The 27172-nt window shown below is 51.1% G+C and overlaps 1 protein-coding gene across 1 annotated transcript in view; it reads right to left on the bottom strand.

The window, feature by feature from the left end:
• Nucleotides 1-418: 418 nt before the first annotated feature.
• L3MBTL1 (L3MBTL histone methyl-lysine binding protein 1) overlaps nt 419-27172 on the bottom strand; it is a 39577-nt gene continuing 12823 nt past the window's right edge. Inside the window, exons 8-22 of the mRNA XM_079126914.1 lie at nt 17882-17970; nt 17282-17386; nt 16281-16416; nt 15846-15937; nt 13906-14057; nt 13431-13507; nt 12812-12897; nt 12549-12659; nt 12027-12141; nt 11529-11628; nt 11158-11355; nt 11001-11050; nt 6837-6991; nt 6389-6451; nt 419-3117 (exon numbers count right to left, since the gene is read on the bottom strand). Coding sequence (XP_078983040.1) covers nt 2983-3117; nt 6389-6451; nt 6837-6991; nt 11001-11050; nt 11158-11355; nt 11529-11628; nt 12027-12141; nt 12549-12659; nt 12812-12897; nt 13431-13507; nt 13906-14057; nt 15846-15937; nt 16281-16416; nt 17282-17386; nt 17882-17970 — 1664 coding nt within the window. The 3' untranslated portion in view covers nt 419-2982. The remainder of the gene's footprint in view (nt 3118-6388; nt 6452-6836; nt 6992-11000; nt 11051-11157; nt 11356-11528; nt 11629-12026; nt 12142-12548; nt 12660-12811; nt 12898-13430; nt 13508-13905; nt 14058-15845; nt 15938-16280; nt 16417-17281; nt 17387-17881; nt 17971-27172) is intronic.

The following is a 27172-nucleotide window of genomic DNA, read 5'->3' as shown; positions in this document are numbered from 1 at the left end:
GCTGGAGTGGCTGAACCTGACATTTCTCCCACGTTCCTCCTGCTCACAGGCTCGGGGACCTTACGTTCCAGTCCTTCAGACTGGCATTTCCCCACCTCAGAGTTCGATGTCTTTTTAAAAGCTGGAGGCTTTGTCGACCCTTCTGCCCAGGACCACCACGCATGTCAAGGATCAGGCCCCTTCCACACTGCGGTTTCTCGTGGCTCGCTCTTTCCATGTAGACAGATAAACCCAGTTCTCCTTGTCCTTTATTTCTTACCTTTAAAATAGCATAAAAGCCAGCTTCTTCAGGACCCCTAACCAACAGCAGAGAGCACTTTGGATTCTTGGTACCGGTGGCACTAGTATTCATTCACTTAGCGTTTTCTGGGTATTTTACCACGAAAACAGAAACAGACTCTGATTGCGTATCATCCACTTGTCCAAATTTATTTGTTTCAATACACTGACAAATCACACCATGTTTTATTTGTAAATTTTTCTCCTTCAAGTCACTTGAGCTTAAACCAGAGGATTCTCTTAGCACGCGTGCAGGCACACGCGTCCACACACACAATAGGCAAGTGCAAAAATGTAACCCCACCAAAGTGCATGTGAATGAAAGTGCAAACAGGCTTCAATGTCAAACTCTGGGACCATTCTCTCTGCCTCAGAAATTAAACAGAAAGGTCGTTCCTGTCTTGGGCTAGGGCAGGGCAGGCACTGGGTGAGCCCGCCAGGGCCAAAGTGTAAGTGGTGCCTGTTGCTAGAGAGCAGGGCACAGGGCACCTGAGGCTACTGCCCGTTTCCTCCCCTCCGCACTCCCAGGTCAAGGTGCAGTGATCTCCTTTGGGAACATGGTGGGGTGTGGGGCAGTGGGGTGGACAGAGGCAGACTTCTTTCTACTTCTTTATGATTTGCTTTCTTTCCAGAGCTTGACATTAATGCACAAAGTGCTGAAGCCTTGAAGTTGGGAGGCCCGGGAACCCTTTCTTCCATGGCCTTGCCCACAGGCAAGCATGAGGTGGCTGGCAGTCCTGCACCGCAGACTCCCCGGTCCCTGTCCTCAGCGGCAAGGCCCTGCAGCACCAGCCATGAGCACTTGATGCCTTCCCATCCCACAGTCAGGAGCAGACTACGCGCCAGTTGAGGAGTTCTGCTTCCACCTGGGCAGCTCAGGTAGAAAAGTGCAGACTCGCCCCCCTTCGACTCAGTCAAGGGGCAGCAACGCCACCCAACATGTGGCAGGGCCTGCCCAGTGTCCTCCCACAAAGGCTATGCTCAGGGCTGCCTCAGGGCTGAAAGGGAAGGGCCTCCTGAAGCTCCACAGAGGACAGTGGGGGATGTCTGGCCTGCAGGGCAGAGTGGCCCTACAGGGCTATGGTAGAAATCAATAGACTTTGGGTTTCCCACTTCTAAGAAAAAAAATAAAGCTTTATATTTTAATAATAGCCCTTGATATAATCCCAACACTGAGTTTCACATCTGCACCCTATCAAACACTTCTCAGAGTGCAACAAACACACACACACACACACACACACACACACACACACACACACCAAATGATTGCAAAGGGGTCTGGGGACCCCCTGGCTTCACAGCCTGCAGGCCCATCTCAGCACCCAGGGCCACGAGAGCCTGGTGTGGGCTCCTCACCTCCATGTGGGGCCCTGGCCCTTCCCACCCAGGTTGGGAGGCAGGTTTGGCAGTGGCTTAGAGAAGGCTGGGTCGCCACTTGAATGAAGAGGTCAATGTCCCAGAGCCCACAGGGAGCCAAGTGGCAGTGCAAGACAGATGGAGAGTGGAAAGAAGGGCTTGAGGGACCTGGAGGATTCAGAGTTCACTTTCCGAATCCCCAAGCACAAGTGGTCTTTGTAAGGCTCCTCAAGAGCAAGTGGTAAACACCTAAGGGACAGATCAAATGTGACGCCATGGGGGTGCTAGACAGAATGCGACACTCTCACAGCAGGAGCCTGGCGGGCCTGGGACCCTTAGCCATGGGCAAGGCCTTGGCCGAGAGCCACAGTGGCAGAGAGGGTGCTCTCTGGCTTCTGGTGCCATTGCTCCCGCTGGAACTGCCCTCTGGCCAGGCCTGAGATTGTCTGACACATCCTTGGTTTGGTCTCCTGGCCTGGGTCACCTACCAGATGAGGCTTCCTCTTGCCCACACCCAACACAGAGAAGGTGTGCGGGAGGCAGCAGTGAGATGCAACCTCTGCCAGCTGCAAACCCAGCTCAACCAACCGCTCCCTCTGCTGGAACCAGAACCTGGCACAGGCCACTGAATGCCAAGCAATACAGACGGGGCGTATCAGAGAAGCGTGGTGGCTGTGAGTCTCCTCCACTGCTGGGCAAAAGGGCCAAGGGCAGCCAGAGGCTCCCGGTGGGCCCCATGACACGTGTCTGAGTTTACATGTCTCAGGGAGGAGAGTCATGGGCGTCTGGCTGGGCTACACTTGGGGCTCTGCCCAGGAAATCAGGCAGCAGAATAAGGGCCACAAAACCAGCAGGCAGAAAGGGAGGAGCTACCTTAATGCATAAACGTGTATGACAGGGTCACTTCATGGTAGGAAGAAAGGAGCCAACGAGAGAAAAGCACAGAGACACCAAAGAGGAAAAAGGGCCTCAGCCTAGGGGACTGTTGCTCCACCACACGCTTCTTCACTGCTAAGAAAAGACCCTTTGGTAACAAGGCAAGTTGGCTGGAGATGCAGGGCTGCCTCAGGCAGGGCACCTCCAACCCGCTCCATCAGTAGTGACGCCAGCTCAGTCACAGCCCACCAAGGCATCTGGAGGCGAGTGATCCCCAGAACCCAGGGGGCCAGGACCCCACCTTCCCTAGGGCTCCTCTGCTCCATGTACCTTCTAGAAAGGACCAGCCCTGGTCAGATAGGGAGGGGAGGGGGCGCAGGTGGGGGTATGAGGAACTCAAGTTGGGAAGGAAGCATCAGCTGAGAAGAGGTCCAGCAAGGACCGGAGGAGGACCCAGCCCCAGGTCAGTCACTTTAAGGTGTCATCAGCATTTTTGAACATGAGAATGGCGTTATAGATCTTCAAGGCTGGGCCAAGCTTGACGCTCATGATCTTCACAATGTCCGCCTGTGTCAGCAAAAGGAAGGCCTCGCCGTCAATCATCTGAGGGGTTGAGGGGGGTGGAAAGTGGAGAAGGTGGGAAGGGTCAGGGGGAAGGGAAGGAGGAAAGGTGGGGACATATGCGTGGGGAGTGGAGAAGGAGAAAGAAAACGGGGTAAAGGATGTTAAATGTGGGGGAAGGGAAGGAGAAGGGAGAGAGGAAGAGGAAGAGGAAGGACAAGGAGAAAGGAGAAGGGAGGAGAAAGGAGAAAAGGAAGACAGCAATGGGGACGGAGAAGGAAAGAAAGATAGCCACTGGTTCCCCGTGTGCCACGCATGCCCTCTCTCTTTCGGCTGGCCAGTCTGAGTCTCAGTGTTTGCATTTGCAAAATGTCTCCAAAGTTCTCTCCGACAGTAGTGTCAAAAAACCTGCTGCTACTACATAATTGTGGGGCTCAGTACAAAATGAAAATGTAGAGCCCTTTGTTCAAAAACTATTACAAATTTCAAGATAGCAACAGATGAGCATTAAGCCACGTGTTCTTCTAAGGGGGGGGGCCCTGGGAAGCTGCTCGGATCGCACCCCCACAAAGCCCGGCTGCCTGCCTCCTAAGGAGCTTCATTCACTGGCAATCCACTTTACAGCAGTTTCCTGAACTCCTTTGCAATCTGTATAAAGCCGCCAAATCAACATGTGGGATTAACTAATCTTTGAAATGCCCAAACAGCAATAAAGCAACAACCACCCCAAAGAAAACATAAAACAAAAAATGCTGTTGTCCCAACATGAATCCAGTGGTCGAATTTAGTGTGCTAACAGCGGACAGGGGGACACTGTGCATTCTGATGTGGTGCAGTATGAGCCACACTGTGACCTCTGACCTATTCTTGCCAGAGAGAGAGAGTGTGTGGGGAGGGATTTAACCTGAATCTAACCAAGCCTTTGTATCTGACTTCCAGTTTATAGCATACAGGAAACAGAGGAACAGGGGACAGCACAGAAAGCAAGACCAAGCCAGAAGGGAACATTCTGCAAGACATTTTAAAACATCAAGAAAAGAGAAAAAATAAAAGTAATAAACAAAAAAAAAAGGGGGGGGGGAGAGCGGGGCACTCCTAGAATAGAAGATATTTAAGAGATATAACAACCAAAATCAATTATGTGGTCTTATTTGGACCCAGGCTCAAGGAAAAAAATTTCTGGAGCAACTAGGGAAATCTGGATACAGTCTGGGCATGGGGTGATGTCAAGGAACTCTCACTTTTGGGGGGATAAGAATATTGTGGTTATGTAGAAGTTCTTAGTTTTAGGAGTATTCAGGGTGAAATGCTATCATGTTTGTAATTTATTTAAAATTATTCAAAAAGAAGAAGAAACAAACATGGAAAATGCTGGTAACTGCTAATTCCTGGGGACAGGGTAAGGGGAGCGGCAGAAACCTGAGCAGGGAGTGAGATGAAAAGAGCCCGGAGGCCGTGTAGGGCCAATGGCAAAAACAGCCTAAGGACCATGTACAGGACGACCAAGGCGTGTTCATAAATGGAGCACCGCCCGGCAGTGAACAAGGCACAGGTCCCTGTAGCAACAAGGAGAACCTCAAAAACATTACACTGAGCAGAAAGAGACAGACCCAAGAGAGTCCAGGCTGTTAGATTCCATTTATCTGAGTTCAAGACCAGGCAAAGCTAATGTACGGCGCTAAAATTTAGTGGCTGTCTTTTGGGATGGGGACTAAAAGAAACCAAAAATGAACTTTCTGGTATGATGGAAATGTTTCCTATCTTGATTGAAGTGTTGGGTTCAAGTGTACACATTTCAGAAAACTTGTGGCACTGTTCTTTGAAGATGAGTGCATTTTGGTCTCCTTACATTTAAAAGCCATCAGGGGTGGGGACAAGGGGCACAGATTGTCAGAAAGCACATATTTAGCATGCACACGGCCTGGGTCCAAGTTCCAGCACCAAAATCCCCAAACATGTGGGCAACAGCCCAACACATTCTGGGTTATCTGTTTTTACAAACATTTCTCATCGCCAGGCGCAGTGGCGCACACGTGGAATCCCAGCGACCGGGGAAACAGGCAGTTCAAAGCCAGCCTCAGCAACTTAGTGAGGCCTTAAGCAACTCAGCAAGAATCTGCCTCAAAATAAAAAATGAAAAGGGTAGGGGATGTGGCTCAGTGGTTAAGCACCCCTAGGTTCTAGAAACAAATACAAAAATAAAAATAAAAACATTTCCACTCAATTCTGGACACAAATACAAAAATCAGATCACCAACACAGAAGGCAAGAGGAACACAGACAGGAGGAGGTGGGACGCTCCCCTGCTCAGGGGCAGAGGAAGAAACTGGCTGTGCTGGGCTTCGATGAGGACATCCTTCCAGGAAAAGAGGAGTGGTCTCCTCATGGGCACTGACCTAGAATGGACAGTTCTGAGAAGCTGAGACCATGCTGTCCTAGGTGGAAGGGGTTGTACAGGAGGGATATTTCTATTCTTTGGAAGGAAGCCCTAGACAAACTCAAAGGTCCCTTGCAGTTTCAAACTTTACAAATCAGGAGTCATGACAAGTTCTTTATTTAAGGGCAACTGTACACTGAAATCCAACTGTACACACCTGTACAGCGCCATGATTAACCTATTACTCTGTGCACATACATTAGTGACGTGACTATAAATGGCACTCTGGCATAATCATTCACTCTGCAATTCCAGTGGCTCTGCAAGGTGGTCCTTGCCACACTCACTTCATCTCCATCTTACAGACAAGAAGCTGCAGCTCAGAGACATGGAAGCTCCCACTGGGTGAGCTGGAATTTCAACCCAGCCCATCTCCAGAGCTGGCATTCTTTTACCTATAAATCACTGCTAATTGTCTTTGCAAAACTCTTGGGTCTTGACTGGAAGTGTGGGTTGGGATCCTCATTCCTCAAACATGCTTTGGGTTGGGGGTGTTAGCTCCGTGGTAGAGAGCCTGTTTGGCCTGTGCAAAGCCCTGGGTTTGGTCCCCAGCACCAAGAAAGAAAAAAAAAAAAAAAAAGGAAAAAGAAAAGATAACCACAGACAGACTTGAACTTACTGTCCATCACTGGGGAAGCCAACTTTGGCAAACAAAAGACCCGGCAGAGAGCAGTGTCTCCTTCCCGAAGAAGGTGTGAACATACGGTGTCCCCAGATGGGCCACGGTTCACACCAGATTCTTCACAGAGACATAGTCTCAGCCAGGTGGGCAACAGAGGCACTGGCTGGGGCAGCACTGATGAGAGCCCCCGCTTCCTGCTGTCTCAACGACACAGTGACCTTGTCTCTGCCCCCCGCTCTGCACTTGCACCTTACCTCATCTTTGAAGAGGCGTGCTTGGTCCTCACAACCTGTCAGAGTCTGAACGAAGCCAAAGACCTTGGAAACCAAAGAAGAAGTGTTTGCAAGGGATGGGCTTGGGAGTGGAGGGGGGACTGAGCTACACGGCCCTGGGGCCTCAGGGCTGTGCCAATGCTGCTTGCTCTCATCAGCCTCAGGGACCCTGGTGTCCACGCTAGTGGGCACTCCAAGGTGAGGCTCCTTGCTCCTCAAGCCCAGGGCTGAGCTCTGTCCCCGCTGCTAGGTTTTCACCCCACCCCACCCCCATCTGACACAATGGGCCTTGGAAGAGCGTCTCGGTCAGCCCCGTGGGGCAGCGGGAAGGATGAGCAGGGGTGGTGCGGGGGCTCTACCTGGCCAGGCCTCTCCTGAGCCCTCCTGCAGGGGTGGTGAGAGGGAGGAGGGTTGGAGGAAGGCTCCTTACCTCCTCGATGGTCCACTTGGAGACGGTGGAGGCCGAGATGCCTGCCACTCCAGGCAGGAGCTTGCAGTGCTGCTCCCAGCACACGGAGAGCGAGCGGTCCGGGTGGGCCGACAAGGCCGACATGAAGAGGGACTGGTGGACGTCGGGCGAGAGCGCTGGAGGGGCAGGCAGAGGCGGCGGCTGATCTCGGGACTGGTCTGTTCCCTGAAGCCCGCCCATGTCATGCTCCACAGGAGACTGGCTGGCCCACAGACAGGACCAGGCTGCTTCCGGCAGCCCACAGAGCCAAGAAGGTAACCTGCATATCCTGACTCCTTACCTGGGCTGCTCCTTCTGGTTAGTGGGTCCCTCACTTAGACTCAGGTAGACTGTTCATTTTATCCCTGGGCTACAGAAACTGGGCCCTGAAAGGTGCTCAGTGGAGCTGCCAGGGCATCTGCAGACACTGTTCTCTACACGTCTCGCATCAAAGTTGTCCCCCACATCCAAACAGGCTTGGCCCTGATGTGACCAGTGCATTCTGTTGGCCCTTCTTTCCCAAGTGCTGTGGCCCCAGCCAGCTCTCAGAGCCAAGGTGATCTTGCCTCAGACACCTGCCTTACCTGGCCCTGGGAGTGAGCTCTGACCTGCTTCCCAACCCCATGCTGCCTATTACTTGGCTTCCTGATATGCTTGGGAATCTCTGGCTCCTGACCTCCAGCCTCACACTAGCTCCTTGGATCTGGTGAGGGATACTGCTCTGCTCGGATTTCTGCTGGCCGGGCCTGGCACTCACCCATTTGAACTTGGCTCACCTCAGGCTGCTCTGACAAACATGACCTGGCCCTCCTCCACTGGCCTTGGCAGTGTGGCCATTTTTGCGTGGGGCCCTACCACTGCAAGAGAGCTGATTCTTCTTTGCTTGGTGCCAACTCTGGATGCTGGTGAATGAAGTGACTCCAGCACCCTCTTCTCCATGCTCTCCCCTGCTTGCCAGAGACCATTCTGCCCTCTCCCTGATCCTCAGCCTTTCACTCTGACCCTCCTGCTCCTCACACTTGACCTTAGGATCATCACCAGCCCCATGACTGCCATTCTTCTGCAGCTCTCTTCCCTACTTCCCTTTGCTCATCAGCCTAACCAGATAGTCCAGCTTTGTACCTCCAAGGAACCAGTTGCCCCACTCCATCAGCCAGCTCTTCTGGTGGCCCACCAGGGCACACCCAGGATCTCCCCTGAGATCCACTAGCACTTCATTCTACCTGGCCACGCTCTGGCCTCTTGTCCACCTAGGAGCTCCCTCTTTGAAGTCCTGGGTTTGATCTCCCTCATAGCCTTGGGGGCAACACAAGTTTGTTGGGAGTGTCCCTCCTTGCTTCCCTTCCCAGGACACAGCTGGGAGCTCACAGGCAAGTCACAGCCTCTTATTCAACCACCTTGATGCAGATTGGAGGTGGCGCTACTGCTCCTGGAGACTCCGCAGCACGCAGTGCCACGCCCTGTCGCAGACAGCTCTCCCCACGGAGCACTTTACCAGGGAGCCCTGACCTGAACCCGAACTGAGGTCTGCCGTGGATGTGTGAGAATCTTCTCCAGAAGGGTCAGGAGTGACCCTCTGGGTGCAAGGCCAGCTGCGAGAGCACACAGGTCAGAGGCTGGGGCTCTGTGCCTCGGGACCTTGGGCAAGTCCTTTCTGCCCTCTTTGGGCGGTGGTCTCAGTCACAGGAAAGAATTACTTCCTACACATTGGTTGGCAAGTGCCCTCTGGAGGTCAGAACTCGGTCCTGCAATGGAAGATGACCAAGCAGCTGAGGTGAAGAGGTGCTCACTACCTAAGGGCCTAGAGGCTGGTTGAGACCCTTGTCACTCAGGCCTGAGGCTGCTGCAAGAGGTGCCTTCTGTTTGCACCAAAAGGACACAGTATAGAACAGCAAGAGAGAGTCTGGCAAGACAGACTAATAACACCTGCTGGTCACTGTGCTCAGCATTTTACATGATTGCCTCATCTCATTTAGGTCTCCCTGCCCAAGAAGGGGATGCTGTCATTATCAGAAAAAATAAGAACACTAAGGCTCCAGGAATTTGGACACACAATGAGATACCAGGAGTGTCCATGCACAGAAGGCAGATTGTGTAAGGACACAGCAAGAAAATGGCCATCTGTAAGCCAAGGAGGGAGTCCTTCAAAGTATCAGTCCTACTGACACCTTGACTTTTAGTGTCCATAATCATAGGAAACAAACATCTGTTGCTTAAACCATCTAGTCTGTGGCGTTTTGTTATGGTGACTCATGCAAAGTGATTCACAGGGGAGCGAGAAGTGACCTGACATTTGGATCAGGTGCTTTATGTCTTATACCTGTAGCACACAGCAAAAGTCAGTCCCAGTGTGAACCCAGTTCAGCCTCTCACAAGGTGAATGGCCTGGAGCAAATGAATTCACTCTGTGCGTCTCATTTCCCTTCTCTCAAATATGTTATAAGACACTTGTGAGAGCTGGAGGGTATATATGAAGAACTCAGCGCAATGCCTGGCCCATAGCAGGTGCTCAGTAAATAGTAGTAGTGACCACTGCTATTTTTTTTTTTTTTTTTTTTGGTACTGGAAATTTAATTCAAGGGTGCTTTGACATGGAGTTATAGCTCCAGTACTTTTTTTTTAATGCTAGGAATTGAACCGAGGGGCACTTAGCCACTGAGCTACATTCCCTGCCCTTTTTATATTTTATTTAGAGACAGGGTCTCACTGAATTGCTGTGAGCCTCATTAAGTTGCTGATGTTGGTTTTGAACTCCCCATCCTCCTGCCTCAGCTCCCAAGACACTGGGATTACAGGTGTACACCACTGTACCTGGCCCCAGTTCTTTTTGTTTTTTAAGACAGGGTCTCACTAAATTGCTTAGGGTCTTGACAAATTGCTGAGGCTAGCCTTGTGGCTTGTGAACTTGTGATCCTCTTGTCTCGGCTTCCTTGTGGCTGGGATTATGGGTGTGAGCCAGATACTGGCATTTGAAAGTTAGGTCTCCTTTCTTTCTACTGGCAATGCTGGGGATTGAGCACTTGGCATGCACACGCTAGGCAAGCAAACTCTCTACCACTGAGCTGCATCCTCAGCCCAAAAGGCAGGTTTTACTGATGTTTTCAAGTAAGGAAACTGAGGCTCAGAGAGGTTAAATGACTTACTCAACATCAAACAGCTAGAAACTGACTGACTTGGTCTCCTTCCCAGGAGGCCTAGAATCAGAATCGCAGAGCTGGGGCATCATCCTGCTTCATAGTGGAGAACCAAATGCCCACACTTTGTTTTTTTCAGATTAATGGATAAAGAAAAAGTGGTATATATACACAATGAAATATTTCTCAGCCTTAAAGAAAAATGAAACTATGGCATTTGCTGATAAATGGATGGAACTGAAGACTATCATACTAAGTGAAATAAACCAATCCCTAAAAACCAAAGGTCGAATGTTCTACCTGATATGTGGATGCTAATTCACAATAAGTGGCAGGGGGCACTAGGGAAGAACAGAGGTACTTTGGATTAGGCAGAGGGGAGTGAACGGAGAGGAGGGGATATGGGGGTAGGAAGGAGAGCAAAATGAATCGGACATTAATACCCTACGTGCATATATGATCATATGACTAGTGTGATCCTACATTATGTACAACCAGAAGAATGAGAAGATACCCCATTTATGTATGATGTGTCAGGAACGTGTTCTACTGACATGTGTGACTAATTAGAATAAATTTAAAAAATACAACCCGACTAAAATATCTTAGTTAAGGTTTTACAGACTAAATAAAACAGTCCCTTAAGACTCCTAAAAAGAAAGAAAGAGAACAGAGACAGCAGGCCTCTCTGGAGAGAAGGGGACCCAGGGCAGGAAGCCCACAGGAGGGGGTGTGTCTCGCCTGTTTATAGATCCCAGATTCCCCCGCCAGGTGCCCACACTTGGTGCCTTTTCATGCATCAAGGCACAGCAAGTCCCTGGGACTGGAACCAAAGGCCACTCAAGGTCTGTGCTCTTGCCACTCCTCTGTGCTTCCGAAGAGCCTCAAGCAAAGAGATGGCCTCCCTTCCAGCTTCTCCTGTTGTGGGCACCCTGGAGTCTCATCCCCACCAGCTAGAGCACCTGCTGGGAGCACCGAGTGGAAGACACCAGAGCCGAGGACCCAGGCTTACTCTGGAAATCTTCCTGTGGCATCTTCCGATACTTTGGAGGGCGTCCAATCCTGGAGAGAGAGGGACCAGGTCCATGGCAGGGGATCAGTTTCTGGCCTAAGAGGACATGAGGTCCCACACCCGGAGAGCCCAGGCCCTCACTCCCTGGCCTTCGCACCGGCCGTGATGGCGAGGCTTCTTCCTTGGGGACAAACTTGAGGCGTTCTTTTTACGTGCTGAGGTCTCCGTGTCAGACAGCTCTGCTTTCAGCCGACTCTGGTTCCTCTCAGCCAGTGGGCAGCCCGAGAGACAATGGTGAGCTGTGAACTTGCCAGTTACATGGCCAGAGCCGTCACAGCCAGGAGTGGGACACTTCCTGGGAAGGAAGAAAGCTTAAGTTGGGCTGATCCACTCGTCCCACTGAGTCCTCCCAGGCTCTGGCCCTAGTCAGAAAGTCCTGGTGACCCTTCATGGCCTCACTCAGCAGGTACAAAGCAGACCCTCCCAGAAGGTCCACAGATGCCCGAGTGTCCCGAGGTCTGTACTCACCGGTGGTGAAAGCTGTATTTGGAGGTCCTAGAGTGGGACAGGCTCCTGTAGCTGAGAGGGGGGCAGCTCCCAGGGGAGGTAGAGCTGGGCTCTCTGGGCCCTGGAGGAGCAGGAAGAGAATCAGCACAGAGTCCTAGAGATGGGGAAGAGAGGGCAGGGAAGGGATGGTTTCCATGCAGGAGGTCAGCGCCAGGAACTGGTCCCCCAGGATCAGGGCCCTGAGCCAGGTCAGGCCTCCATTCCACACTGTCATCTATCTGCCCCTCGCTGGGAAGGAAGGCTTGGTCTCTAAAGTTTGTTGAAACCTGTGGGCCATGCCCTTGGCCTCTTAGCCAGGAGCACTGCTCAGGGCAGCAGACAGTTCTCGGGGGGAGCATGGGTGTCCTGGGGCTCACTGTGGAACCAAAGTCCTCTGTGTCAGACCTGGTTATGAGGGAAAGGCCCCTGGGCAGGCCACGGGAAGGAAGGGAAAGGGATGGAGAGCCCAAGGGTACACACGGAGAGGAGGCTCCAGGGGATGTCCCGTCTTGGAGCACCAGCCCGCCGGGTGGATGTCTGGGTGGTCTGCATCGATCCAGAAGTCATAGCCGTGACTCCAGCCGTCAAAGTGGAGCTGGGAAGGAGAAGCCCGTGCAGGTCAGGTGTTCCTCACCCAGCCCAGCTCGGCTGAGGGGCTCCAGGCTCCAGCAGGCTCTCCCCAGCCCTGGGGCCTGTAGAAGCAAGATCCTGGACTGGAAGAGCCAAGGCCCAAGCCCACAACAAGGTTTACCGAGGGCTTCGCCCATCAAATGACCGGCACCATGTCGTGCACCATCGGTCCTTGAACAGGACAAGGATGATCGGGGTCCATTTGAGAGAAAAGATTATAGCTCAAGCCCACAGAAGACACTGATGCGGCAAAAACGAGATCCAGCATCTTCATCTTCCTATCTCATGCCACGCCCTTGACCTCTAGCCAGTCCACAGAATTCCTGCCCAACTGACCTGTCCACTCCCCTAGCCCTAGGGTCCCGAAGCCACCTTTATGCGATGGTCCTCCACATCCTCCACACTGGCCACACGGATCAGGGCTGGGTTCCTGCGGTCCACAGCCTCCAGCTTCATGTTGACCAGGAAGCTGTGAGGGGGTCGCTGCAAGGGGATAGGTGCCCAGTTGAGGAGAGCTGAGGCTCCAAGAAGACAGCCCAAGTACTACTCCTGGGGAGCTGGCCTGCCCTAAAGGGCTGGCTAAGGGCTCCACATCTTCTGGAGCTCAGTTCCAAGGAAAGGAAACATCAGCTTACCACTTTGAAGGCCCAGGAGGGCACAGCAGAGGTCCCAGTTTCTTCTAGATATTTCTCCCAGCAGAAGCTATCCGGGTCTGGGTAGTCTACAAAGAAAGTGAGAGCAATGTCCAGCAGGTGACTGGAGGAGCTCTCTGCCCCCCAGCAGGAATCAGGAACGTGGAAGGGCTGAGAGCCTTGGAGTAGAATCCCCTCCATGACCGTTGCCAGGGCCTTGCGTAGGTTCCTGCGGCAGATGGGCGCCGTGAGGCAAGGGCAGCAGGCTGTCTGGGAACCAGGAACCCTGATCCCTGATCCCATCACCCCGGCCCTGCTGCTCCCACTCCAGTCCTGTCTGAATCTCTATTGGACTTGGCCAGCACAGTGCTCCCAGGAGCAAGGTCACACTCTGCTTTGGGCTCCGGCTCCTTGATGTAGCAGTCCTCTAACTTTATTCCCTTAAGCCTCACCAGAGATAGGATTTGACAGGACTCTACTCCTATGCCGAGAAGTGGCGGCCCCAGGCCATATCTGTCCCCTCACGCTGACCCTAGAGAGCTGGTTATCAAGGTTCTGGTAAGGCCAGGAGGACAGGGAGGTAGGGCCAGGCTGGGAAGGTGCATGCTCAGTGCAGGGTTACCTTGTGGAGGGGTGAGGGGCTTCCCTTGCTTCTGGCACCAGCCCACTGGGTGGATGTAGGGACTGCTGGGATCACACCTGAAATCAAGAATGTCACTGTCCCAGGAGAAACGTGGTGGGCGGAGCCTGCTGTCCACTCATAGCATGGTTTCAGGGCTGCCCATTCTACTTCTTAGCCACAGGGAGACAGGTGGTTGACAACAGTCAGAAAACTACTGCATTAACTAAAAACTCCTGCTCACCACAACATCTAAGGGAGAATTGAGTCACGAGGCACGTGCATCTTGGCCAGGCAGCTTTGGATGTAACATGTAAGACTGAGCTGTATTTCTTATGATATAGTTCAAATCCACAGGACGGCCAATTATCCCCCACCTTAAGCAAGATCTGAATCTTGCCCCATGGCGCCTGATGTGAAAGTAGTTGCCCCCTGCCACCCCCTCCCCCTGCAGATCAAGTCTGGGACCTTCCAGTACCAGTAGTCGTAAGTATCATCCCAGTTGTCAAAGTGCACCAGGAAGCGGCTGTCCACCACGTCAGTCACACTGGCCACACAGACAAGAGATGGGTTCATGCGGTCAACAGCCTCCAGCTTCATGCCCACCTGGAAGCCCAGGGGTGGGGGACTCTAGGGATAAGAAGGGATGCTGTGACCAGGGCCAGGTTGGCTAGTGCTAGCCAGAGCCCACTAGCAAATATAGGAGTTGGTTTCCTAGAAGGGGCCCCGAAGGGTGGAAAGTGGGGAGGGAGGGAGAAACAGGCTGGGAATGAGGGTCCCTCCAGGGCAGACCCAGCTCTGAGTCGCTCAGAACTTCAGGCCTCCGGGTGCACTCAGAGGAAGCCTGACTTGCAGTAGAAGGTAAGTGATAGGCAGAGGCCGTGCCTTTACCCAAAGCATCTGACAGGTTCGGTACAAGTCTCCCGTGCTGGCCTGGCCTGGCTTGGGGGCCACAGTGGGGTGGGTGGTGGGGAAGGAAGCACTCCCGTGTTTCCTGAAGGAAGCAGGGAGTGGGGAGGGAACCAGTTTTAACTGGGCACCTGCCATGCATCAGGCATAAGCTTCAAAAGACATCACCTCCCTCCATCTTTATGACATTCTATGAGGTAAGAGTTATTAGTCCCACTTTAGAAGTTTAATAGTCTGACCTGGAACACAACCCAAGTCAATGGGTAGAGGACAGGATTTTAAAAGTTCTCTATTTCCTGTCACAACAGCAGGTGGGACCCCCGCCAGCACCCGCGAACCTTCAAGGGTGGTCTCTGGGGCTGGACTAGGTAGGGGCGTAACTCTCTGTGCCTGAGCAGTATGGTGGGGTCTCTGGCCCATGGGGGCCCTGGAACTGTAATGTGGTTCTTGTTTTATTTGTATTTATTTATCATCTATTTTTCAGTGCTGGGAATCAAATCCAGGGCCTCATGCATGTCCAAAGGCCCTCAATGATCACACTGAGCTACACCCCAGTCCCCAATATGCTAATATCTCTAATGGGAGTTCCCTAGACTCTCAGACCCTTTGTTAGGGATCATGAGATACTTTAGCTGCTGAATAAAGCTGCCAGCTGTCTTGAGTTAAAAATAAGGGGTGAATTGTTGGGGATGAATGGTAGAGCCTCAATGTTAGCAGAAAAGGAAGAAGAAGCTCCCAGCAGAGGCTTTGACTTACACCACAGAACTAGAGAGCAAACTAAGCCCAGCGATGGCACGTCAGTGCAGCTAGGCTGTGTGTGGGCCAGGGGCTCTGAGGGAAGGGGTGGAGGAGAGTTCTGCAGGCGGCAAGTGCTAGGGTGGATATGGTTTGAAAATGCCTCCCAAAGGCTCCTGTGCTGGAGGGTTGGTCCCCAGTGGGCAATATCGAGAGATGCAGGAATCTTTAAGAGGTGGGACCTAACAGGAGATGATATCAAGTTATTGGGGGTATCACTCTTGGAAGAGACTAAGGTAGTTCTTGTAGCACGCTGGTTAGCTCCCACAAGAGTTAACTGTTATTTAAAAAAAAAAAAAGGCAAGCCTGGCCCCTGAACCCCTCTGACTTTGAAACACGCCCATGATCGCTTCCACGAGCTCCACCATCATGATGCCATCTGCCGCAGGGTCTCCCCAGAGGTCAACAGTTGGGGGTACCTCATCATAAACTTCCAGCCTCTAAATAATAAACAGCCATTATCCAGGCTTGGGTATTTTGTCATAGCAACAGAAAATGGACTGAGACAGGCTGGAAAGAGGGAACCTGGGGAAAACCCACGACCAGCTTTTCCCACTCTGGCCCTTGGCCCTGACCAGCTACGCCCCTTGCATCCGACAGAGACCAGAACGAAGCTGAGCAAGAGCAGATGAATTCTCTTCAGATGAGTCAGATCCTTGGGGACGGCTGCAGTGACTGGCCTGGGGGTGCTGTCCACTTGCTCAGGGCACTCACGTGGCTCTGGCTCACAAACAGGTGCTTGGGGGCCGCCTGGGCTCTGGTGCTGCGCAGGTACTGGCTCCAGCTGAACTCCTCCTCCTTGTAACCTGGGCCCCTCAAGGCAATGAGAGGGCGCTATGCAGAGGCGGGGCCACGGGAAGGGTACCGCACACCAAAGCAGCAGAACTCAGCAGATCTGAGGACCCCACGACCCTCGAGAATCTTACCAGGGAACCCCAGTTAAAGCAGGATGTGACCTGGTGAATACTTGAAGGGCAAAGCAGAAGCCCTGGGGCTTCTGGCCAGGGCAGAGATGTATCAGAATGTCATGGAGAGGTGGCTTTGGACCAGGAGGAAGGGTTTGAAAACATGGCAGCTGGAGGGATCACTGACAAGGGGAAGAGGGGGTCTGAGCGCAGCCTCGCTGGGACCAACCTAGGTGGGCCTTACCTTTGGGAGGCTGCAGCTTGTGTCCAGTCTTCTCGAACCAGCCAGCGGGGTGAATGTCAGGGGAGTTGGCATTGACCCAGAAGTCATGGCATTCGGAATACCCATCAAAGTGCAGACGCAGGCGGTAGCCACACACCTGGCCCCACGAAGGGACTCTCAGGGACTCCAACACCAGCAAATGCCCGGCTCCCTAACCCTTACCTCTCCTGGCCTACACTGGCCTCAGGGGCCCTCGGGCTAGCAGGCTCCCGTACTCACTTTTCTTCCTCCATCCTGAACTCTGCCCGGAGCCCTCCCATCCTGTGGTGAGGACAATTCAGGTACTTGTGAACCCTGAGTGCTGGGTACAGGATGGGTCCATCTATGACAGCCTCCTGTCCTCCTGGGCCCTGGACAGAACTTGGAAGGTTCCCACAAGGTTCAGGCCTGCTCAGGGCCCGCGTGGCCTTCCCTTCTGCGACCTTTCATTGTTCCCCACTCACACACCCTGCTCTGGTCTCACTGAGTTAGCAGCCAGTCCTTGAACATGGTGGTCTCTTCCATGCCCCAGAGTCTTGGCCCTTTTGCTTCTTCTGCCTCAAACTCCCCCTCATTCACCACTCTTCTCAAGACTCAGCAAGAGACCCTCCGCTACACTCTTCCTGACCACTCAGCCAAACACAGCACTCCACCTCGGTCATGACCCTTGGCATGTGGCATGTCACTGGTGTGTATCTGGTTGATTCCTACACAACTGTGAGCTCCCGGAGCCCAGGACCTTGTCTGATTCGGCCAATATCCCCGACCCTTGGAAGTGTTCTCAAGATCCCCACACAGGCCGTCGATGTGCGTTCGGTAACATCGCCAGCCTACAGCACTTCATCTGTCTTTTTTTAATAAAGCTTTCTCTGTGTTCCAGTTCCATCCCTACAAGATCAGCCTTTCTGAGGCGAAGCAGTGTCTCCCCCAGAGCCACCTTACACTGAGACGTCACCAGAAGGGGATTATGGAGCGCCACTCACCTCGGCCACGGTGAGGATGAAGTACATGGACGGGTGCTGCGGGTCGATGCCTTCTAGCTTCATGCCCAGTTTGAAACCATTCTTGTTGTGAGTGACGGCCTGGGACTGTCAACGCACAGAGTGGAGAGGACCCAGCTTCCATCCAGCCTTATCCTTGCCTAGTGGGCTCGGGGTGAAGGAGCTGCCTTAGGCCCCACCTGCCTGGTATTATCAAAGGGGGCAACGTGCGTGGGGAGCTGAACTGCAGGGATTCAGAGGGACAGAAGAGTTGAGGGGCTCTCCTGAGGGGCCTACGCCACGGCTGGACTTAGAGCTTTTTCTAGCCTGACTCATGGAAAGATCAGTGCCAAACTGAGTAGAAGGCACTGGAATTCAGAAGTCTGTAGGCCCAGTGAAGGATGGCCTGGATGCCATCTCCCCATTTCTTCCTGCCCCCGATGGTGGGCCCTCTCCTACTCCAGGCGCTAAGCAGTCTCTTCCCCTTCCATTCTGCCAGTCCATCGAGGAATGTCAAAGAGAAAACACCAGAAGGTCTGAGTATGGTGCTGAGTCCCTGGCTGGGAAGACAAGCTCTTCCCAGGTGGAAACTGCCCAACTCACGTCCTGGAAGAGGCTGACTGGGGCGGTGATGGCCTTCTGCTCCTCCAGGTAGGACTCCCACGACCAGCCTTTCTTCTTCTCACCTGATGCTGTGGAAAGGAGACACAGGCCAGTTCCTGGGCTGCTACTGATGCATGACTTTTCTCTTTCCCCTGACCAAACACTATCTTATCCTCCAAAACAAAGCTCTGTCTGCAGTCCCATGTATCCACTGACCCACTAAGCCATGATGAGCTCAGGGGAGGCAACCAAATCTTGCCACCACTGCCCCACTCCTAGGCCCCATCAGCAGAAGCACTCAGCAAGCAACTCAGCCTGGGGCACCCTGCCCTCTAACATGAAACACAGGACAAAGGAGCAACAAGGCCTGAGCCAGAGGACTTAAATCACAGCACTACCTAAGCTTGCAAGGAAAGAGGAGGAAAAAGAGAAACGAGAGAGAAAACAAGGAAGCAAGAAACGGAGGAGAGGGGACACACAGAAATAAGAGTCCTTTTTATGATTCTTCTTTTCCTGAACACGTACAGGCACACACAGAGCCGGGCAAATGTGCATCCATGTGCTTTGTGTATCCCAGAGTAAATGGACTGACTCCATGGCCCTCCCAGACACAGGCACACTGTGCATGAGTGTGCCTATGTGCAAGCCTCCCCTTCTCTCTCTCTCTCTCTCACACACACACACGCACGTGTGCATACACTTGGTTGAGGCCTACACTCAGGCCCTGCCCATACCGTGGCATCTTGGGTAACTGGGGAGGGAAGATGAACTCCTCTGCAAGTGGAGTCCTAGCCTCCAACACGGAGGACAAACACTGTGAAAGGCTAAAATAGTGAGTTACCTGTGAGGTCCTAGCTGCCTTCTACTGAAGGCCTCAGACAACCCAAAAGGCAACAACTCACAAGAATCAGTTCATATGCCTTCAATAAAGAGCTCTGGCTACTTCTGGAAACTTCAATGCCCCCATTTTGTCATCTATGAAGTGGGATCTATCATAGAGGGTCGTTCATGAGAACTGCAGAAGACGCTTTGTGTCGGAGTTCCTTATGAACTCATGGTGCCGGCCGTTTCAGTCAGCTTTTTTGCTGCTACACCTGACAAGAACACTCTTAGAGGAGGGAAAGTTTATTTGGTGCTCAGTGTCAGAGGTTTCAGTCCACAGATAGCTGGCTCTATTCCTTGGGGCTTGAGGTGAAATGAACATCATGATAGAAGGGTGTGGGGGAAGAAAGCAGGTCAGGACATGGCCACCAAGAAACAGAGAGAGAACTCTCCTCAGCAGGACAAAACATAAACCCCAAAGGCACCCTAGTGACCCACCTCCTCCAGACACACCTACCTGCCTTCAGTAACCCCTGGGTTCATCCCTGCAGGGGATTAACTCACTGATTGGGTTAAGACTCTCACAGCCCCATCATTTCCCCTCCAAACCCTCCTGCATTGTCTCACACAGCAGCTTCTGGGGGACACTTCCTATCTAAACCATAACACTGGCCTTCGCTAAGTCTGAGACCTGGATCCTAGTTCTACTCTCTGTGCCCTGGGTATTCAGGCAAGGAGTGGTTTGCCACTCCAGAAGATGGTTTTTCCTCAGCTGGAAGCTGTGTGTGCAGAACATCTGTCTTGTAGCCACCTCATTCCTCAGTCACTGCACTAAACCAAGAGATCCAACCACCTGATCCACTTGGCTAAAGCACATATGCTGTTCACCAACTGCTCAGCCAAACCATCGAACCCGCTCAGGTCCATTCCCAAACTCTAATTTAGAACACATCTCTTTGGGCTATCTTTTGTCCTAAGTGAGACCTGGACTGTTCTTTATAACATAGTGTCTACTAAGTTCCTCATGAAACCCTCTAGGGCTGGGGGTGTGGCTCAGTGGTAGAGCACTTGTCTGGCATGCATGAGGCACTGGGTTCAGTCCTCAGCACCATATAAAAGTGAATAAATAAAATAAAGGTATTATGTCCATTCAAAACTAAAAAAAAAAAATGTTTTTTAAAAAGGGCTGGAGTTGTAGCTCAGTGGTAGAGTGCTTGACTACCGCTCAGTACAGTACCCCATAAAAATTTTAAAAAAGGTCCACTGACAACTAAAAAAATAGTTCTTCACCCAACTTCATCCACACTGAGTAGGGGAAAAAGGAGAGAGGCTGGCCCTCAGGATGCCAGGTTTAGTTTGTCTTGCTGCCTCCTGCCACAGGGATTCCCTATCATTCTGCACAATGCCTCTACTTATTCCAAACCCCACCAGTATCAGGACAGAGCTCTTCCCAACGGCCAGCTCTCTCTCTCTCTCTCTCTCTCTCTCTCTCTCTCTCTCTCTCTCTCCCCACACACCGTTCCCCTACCGTGGCACCTGCTAAGCAAGGGCCTGACTATTTGCCAGAGTTCTCAGGTATCCCCGTGGCTCCCAAGCACTTCCTTCTGAGCACCCCTACCCGTTACCATCCTGCAACACGGCCATGCTCTAAGACCCCAATGCCACAGCAGGCACCTCTGAGCAGCACCCTCTCTACTCACCGTCTCTTCCACGACTGCCCCCAACCCTCCCTGGACCTGTGCCATCTTGACACGCTCACTAGACCTAACGCATCTCCACATTTACTATCACACACTTCTTTGTTCTACCTTGATCATTCCTTTCCCGTTCAGTGGGGCCACAGAGCATACCAGAAACTGGGGGTACAGAGGTGCCTCAGAGACTTCATATGCATCGTTTCCGTTAGGTCTCCCAATGTCTTGAGGGGACAGGGAGGACTGGTTGTAAATCCCTTCAAGATGATAAAAGAAACTAATCCACTGGAAAGAGGTCTGACAGCTAAACCCTTCTGTAACATCTGGATTCCTCCTCTGGGAAAGATCCACTGGAAAGAGGTCTGACAGCTAAACCCTTTTGTAACATCTGGATTCCTCCTCTGGGCAAGATCCACTGGAAAGAGGTCTGCCTGCTAAACCCTTTTGTAACATCTGGATTCCTCCCCTGGGAAAGATCCACTGGAAAGAGGTCTGACCGCTAAACCCTTCTGTAACATCTGGATTCCTCCCCTGGGCAAGATCCACTGGAAAGAGGTCTGTCCGCTAAACCCTTCTGTAACATCTGGATTCCTCCCCTGGGAAAGATCCACTGGAAAGAGGTCTGCCCGCTAAACCCTTCTGTAACATCTGGATTCCTCCTCTGGGCAAGATCCACTGGAAAGAGGTCTGCCTGCTAAACCCTTCTGTAACATCTGGATTCCTCCTCTGAGCAAGATCCACTGGAAAGAGGTCTGCCTGCTAAACCCTTCTGTAACATCTGGATTCCTCCCCTGGGCAAGATCCACTGGAAAGAGGTCTGACCGCTAAACCCTTCTGTAACATCTGGATTCCTCCCCTGGGCAAGATCCACTGGAAAGAGGTCTGCCCGCTAAACCCTTCTGTAACATCTGGATTCCTCCCCTGGGCAAGATCCACTGGAAAGAGGTCTGCCCGCTAAACCCTTCTGTAACATCTGGATTCCTCCTCTGGGAAAGATCCACTGGAAAGAGGTCTGCCTGCTAAACCCTTCTGTAACATCTGGATTCCTCCTCTGGGCAAGATCCACTGGAAAGAGGTCTGCCTGCTAAACCCTTCTGTAACATCTGGATTCCTCCCCTGGGAAAGATCCACTGGAAAGAGGTCTGACCGCTAAACCCTTCTGTAACATCTGGATTCCTCCCCTGGGCAAGATCCACTGGAAAGAGGTCTGCCCGCTAAACCCTTCTGTAACATCTGGATTCCTCCCCTGGGAAAGATCCACTGGAAAGAGGTCTGCCCGCTAAACCCTTCTGTAACATCTGGATTCCTCCCCTGGGCGAGATCCACTGGAAAGAGGTCTGCCCGCTAAACCCTTCTGTAACATCTGGATTCCTCCCCTGGGCAAGATCCACTGGAAAGAGGTCTGCCTGCTAAACCCTTCTGTAACATCTGGATTCCTCCTCTGGGCAAGATCCACTGGAAAGAGGTCTGCCTGCTAAACCCTTTTGTAACATCTGGATTCCTCCTCTGGGCAAGATCCACTGGAAAGAGGTCTGCCTGCTAAACCCTTCTGTAACATCTGGATTCCTCCTCTGGGCAAGATCCACTGGAAAGAGGTCTGACCGCTAAACCCTTCTGTAACATCTGGATTCCTCCCCTGGGCAAGATCCACTGGAAAGAGGTCTGCCCGCTAAACCCTTCTGTAACATCTGGATTCCTCCCCTGGGCAAGATCCACTGGAAAGAGGTCTGCCCGCTAAACCCTTCTGTAACATCTGGATTCCTCCTCTGGGAAAGATCCACTGGAAAGAGGTCTGCCTGCTAAACCCTTCTGTAACATCTGGATTCCTCCTCTGGGCAAGATCCACTGGAAAGAGGTCTGCCTGCTAAACCCTTCTGTAACATCTGGATTCCTCCCCTGGGAAAGATCCACTGGAAAGAGGTCTGCCCGCTAAACCCTTCTGTAACATCTGGATTCCTCCCCTGGGCAAGATCCACTGGAAAGAGGTCTGCCCGCTAAACCCTTCTGTAACATCTGGATTCCTCCCCTGGGAAAGATCCACTGGAAAGAGGTCTGCCCGCTAAACCCTTCTGTAACATCTGGATTCCTCCCCTGGGCGAGATCCACTGGAAAGAGGTCTGCCCGCTAAACCCTTCTGTAACATCTGGATTCCTCCCCTGGGCAAGATCCACTGGAAAGAGGTCTGCCTGCTAAACCCTTCTGTAACATCTGGATTCCTCCTCTGGGCAAGATCCACTGGAAAGAGGTCTGCCTGCTAAACCCTTCTGTAACATCTGGATTCCTCCTCTGGGCAAGATCCACTGGAAAGAGGTCTGCCTGCTAAACCCTTCTGTAACATCTGGATTCCTCCCCTGGGAAAGATCCACTGGAAAGAGGTCTGACCGCTAAACCCTTCTGTAACATCTGGATTCCTCCCCTGGGCAAGATCCACTGGAAAGAGGTCTGCCCGCTAAACCCTTCTGTAACATCTGGATTCCTCCCCTGGGAAAGATCCACTGGAAAGAGGTCTGCCTGCTAAACCCTTCTGTAACATCTGGATTCCTCCTCTGGGCAAGATCCACTGGAAAGAGGTCTGCCCGCTAAACCCTTCTGTAACATCTGGATTCCTCCCCTGGGAAAGATCCACTGGAAAGAGGTCTGACCGCTAAACCCTTCTGTAACATCTGGATTCCTCCCCTGGGCAAGATCCACTGGAAAGAGGTCTGCCCGCTAAACCCTTCTGTAACATCTGGATTCCTCCCCTGGGAAAGATCCACTGGAAAGAGGTCTGCCTGCTAAACCCTTCTGTAACATCTGGATTCCTCCTCTGGGCAAGATCCACTGGAAAGAGGTCTGACAGCTAAACCCTTCTGTAACATCTGGATTCCTCCCCTGGGCAAGATCCACTGGAAAGAGGTCTGCCCGCTAAACCCTTCTGTAACATCTGGATTCCTCCCCTGGGCAAGCCCCCAACTTCCTCCAGTTTCCTTCATTCTTTTTCCATTGGTGAGAAATGGGCTGAGTCTTTAGGCACATCCCCAAGACCAAATCAATCTCAAACTTCTGTGTATGGCTGTGCAATCTGCACACTGTCTACAGATGCCCAAGCAAGCGGAGGATGGGGACTGAAGTCCAGCCTGGACTTCTCGTCAAGTCATGTGGCTGGGTCTACAGAGAAGAAAGGTGCCCTTTTCTAACTGGGCGGCTCAGAAAGGCGCCTTTCTATGCTTTGTACAAGGCACCATGCAGGCTGGCTGCAACACGCACACTCTGCTTCCAAAAGGCTCCCTTGCTTACCCCTGCGTCCTTCACCTAGGTGCTCCTGGTTAGCACGTTCTTTGGCAAGCCCAGCTGGCCAGAACCAGACCTGTAACTTCCGTGCCAATATCTGTGGGTCCTTTGGTATTCTTCATCCTAGTCCATGGCACCACCACCCACTCGCTGTGTCACACAGGCCAAGAACCTGGATGGCTCTTTTTATCTCCAACTCTGCACGTTTGCTTCCTTGCTTTGAACCTAGTTCACAAGCCTCTTATCTGACCTCGCTGCCTTAGACCTTCTCCACTGCCAGAGTATCTCTAAAATAATAAAAACTTGTTTAAATTCCACAACAGCTTCTCCTTCCCAGCCAACACAACAACGAAATAAATTCAAATATCTTTCCAAGCCCACAAAACCCTGAGGGAACTAGCCACTCCATTTGCTTCAGATTCACCATGTGCCTCCATGCCCCTGTGCCCTGTGCCCTGCACAGGCCAATCCTCTGCTGTAAAGATCCTGTCCCCACTTTGTCAACCCATCCTCCTGTCATTTTCTCCCACTTTGAGAGCTCCAGCACCCAGTTCAAAGCTTTACACAGATAGATGCTCAAAAAATGTTTACTAAGTGACTGGAAAAATGGGTGGGTGGGTGGGTGGGTGGGCAGGTAGGCAGATGAAACCCAACTGTCCCATGCAGCCTTCCTTTACTGCATGAGGCAGAGTCCATTCTGTGACAGTTCCTTGTATTTACGTACTTCAAACACAACACTTATACTGTTATACACTATATTACTATAAATGGGTTTATAGGCCCATTTCTGCATCTTGTCTGCAAGCTCTGTAAGTGCGGATATTGCTTTCCTCACTCTGAGCCCTAGCATCTAACCCAGTGCCTGATACACAGTAGGCAACATCTACAGGAGAGAGAGAAAATATAAAGCGAAGAACAGGATGCCAAAGTTTTAGGACAGAAAATTACACAGTCATCAGGGTACCACTACAGACCATCTTGTCGTTTAAAATGTTACAGACATACCTTTGTGTTTACCACCTCTTACAGAACATAGTTAGCCAATTCAGAATCAGTTCCTGTTTTTGTTTATTTTCTCAGTGCTGGGGCCTTGCTCGGCAAGTACTCTACTACTGAGCTACATCCCCAACCCAGAATCAGTTTACTTTAAGACAGTTAAAGTGCTCTGATGTTGTAGCTCAGGAATAGAACACATGTTCTGTCTGTGTAAGGCCCTGGGTTCAATTCCCAGCACCAAAGGAGAAAAAAGATACTGGAAGTTCATTCCTGGTACTTGTATTTACCATGTGCCTCTTAGGGCTCTATGCCTGCCAACACCAAACTAAACAGGCAGGGCTTCAGAATCCTACGGTCTCTTGTCTACCTTGTGACAGCCAGAAGGGCTGCCTAGTTTCTAGGGAGCATAAATGGACCTTGCTGTGGTTTGATCGTCCCCTCCGACTCTCATGCTTGATTAAAAAAAAAAAAAATTGTAGTTGTACATGGACAGCATGCCTTTATTTTATTTGTTTGTTTTTGTATGTGGTGCTAAGGATTAAACCCGAAGCCTCACATGTGCTAGGCAAGTGCTCTGCCTCTAAGCCCCAGCCCCAGCCCTCATGATTAAAGTACTTAAAAATACTTTCAGCTGTAGTTAAACACAATATCTTTATTTATTTGTTTGTTTGTTTGGGAGTTGAACCCAGGGGCACTCGATCACTGAGCCATCCCCAGTCCTATTTGCATTTTATTTAGAGACGGGGTCTTAATGAGTTGCTTAGCACCTCACCATTGCTGAGGCTGCTTTGAACTTGCGATCCTCCTGCCTCAGCCTCCCAAGCTGCTGAGATTACAGGCATGTGCCACGGCGCCTCACATCTTTAAGGTTTAGTGTTGTTTTTCCTGTTAGATTTGGAATTATGGTTATAGTTAATGGGTAGAGTTAATTAATGGGTACAGTTACTACTTTTTCTTTCCTCTTTCCCCTTTTAGGAATGGGAATGTTTATCTTACACCTATACCACTGTTGCATCTTGGAAGCAGACAACTTTGATGAAACAGGCTCTTGGCTGGAGGGAAACTGCCTCAGGATGAATTCGTCCCTTGAGTTGCACTTACATCTAATTTAGGTGAGACTTTGGACTTTCAAGTTGATGCTGAAATGAATTAGAAGTCTGGCAGCTATTGAGATGGAATGAATGTACTCTGTCAGAAGGCATGAGTCTGGGAAGGACAGGGGTGGAAGCCTGTGGCTTGAATATCCCCCCCAGAACTCGTGCTGCGATGTATTGCCATGGTTATGGTACTGTGGGAGGACCTGTAAGAGCTACTAGGTCAAGAGGGCTCTGCCCTCAGAAATGGATTAGTGCTGTTATCATAGGACCCTTTTGAAAATCTAATGAAAGCCAAACTATCTTCTTAGATAAATGAACAAATCACAGATTTTTGTGTGTAAATTCAGATTAGGGACCTCAGATAATAAAGTGTTTCTGTAAATGGGGCATGGCGGTACATGCCTCTAATCCCAGTGACTCAAGAGGCTGAGGCAAGAAGACTGAAAGTTCAAAGCCAGTCTCAGCAATTTAGCGAGACCCTAAGCAATGTAGCAAGACCCTGTCCCAAAACAAAAAAATAAAAAGGGCCTAGGGATATAACTCAGTGGCAAAGTGCCCCTGGGTTTAATCCCCAGTACCAAAAAAGAAAAGAATAAAGAAGAGTTTCTGTAAGTGACATATTCAGTGATGTCCTGTACTGAATTATACACTCATATTCTTGACTAGTTCCCCAATTCCATATGGCACTCTTGAATTTCAATATAAAATCTGTTTCTTATACCCAATTAAAAAATTGGCAAGGATTGCACATTTCTCCAAAGAAAATATATAAACAGCCAATAATACCATAGAAAGATGTTCAACACGTCATTAGCCATCAGGAAATTACAAATCAAAACCACTAGAGTGGCTAAGATTAAAAAAGAGAGAAAGGGAAAGAGATCAAGCACTAGTGAGGATATGGATGAACTGGACTCCTCATATACTGCTGGTGGGAATGTAAAATGATGCAGTCATTTTGAAAAACAGTCTAGCCTGGCCTGGTAGCATACACCTATAATCCCAGCAACTTGGGAGACTGAGAAAGGAGGACCACAAGTTTGAAGCCAGCCTCAGCAACTTATTGAGACCCTGTCTCAAAATAAAAATCAAAAGGGCTGGGAATGTAACTCAGAGGTAAAGTGCCCTTAGGTTAAATCCCCCGTAACAACAGCAAACAGCAAAAAAAGAAAAGAAAAGGTCTGGCAAATCCTTAAAAGACTAAATATAAATTATTACAGGAACAAACAATTCCACTCCCAGGTATACGCCCAAGAAAAATGAAAACATGCCAATGCAAAAACTTGTACATAATTGAAATTAATAATTGGCATTATTCAGAATAGCCCCAAAGCAGAAGCAACCTATATATCCATTAATTGATAAAGTATGATACATACAATGGAATGTTATTAGATAAGAAGGAATAAAGT

The sequence above is a fragment of the Sciurus vulgaris genome (assembly GCF_902686455.1).
Source record: "Sciurus vulgaris genome assembly, chromosome: 2".
In the NCBI taxonomy this organism is placed as follows: domain Eukaryota; kingdom Metazoa; phylum Chordata; class Mammalia; order Rodentia; family Sciuridae; genus Sciurus; species Sciurus vulgaris.
Note: the sequence above shows the minus strand (reverse complement) of the source record. Positions and strands in the feature narration are given on the sequence as shown.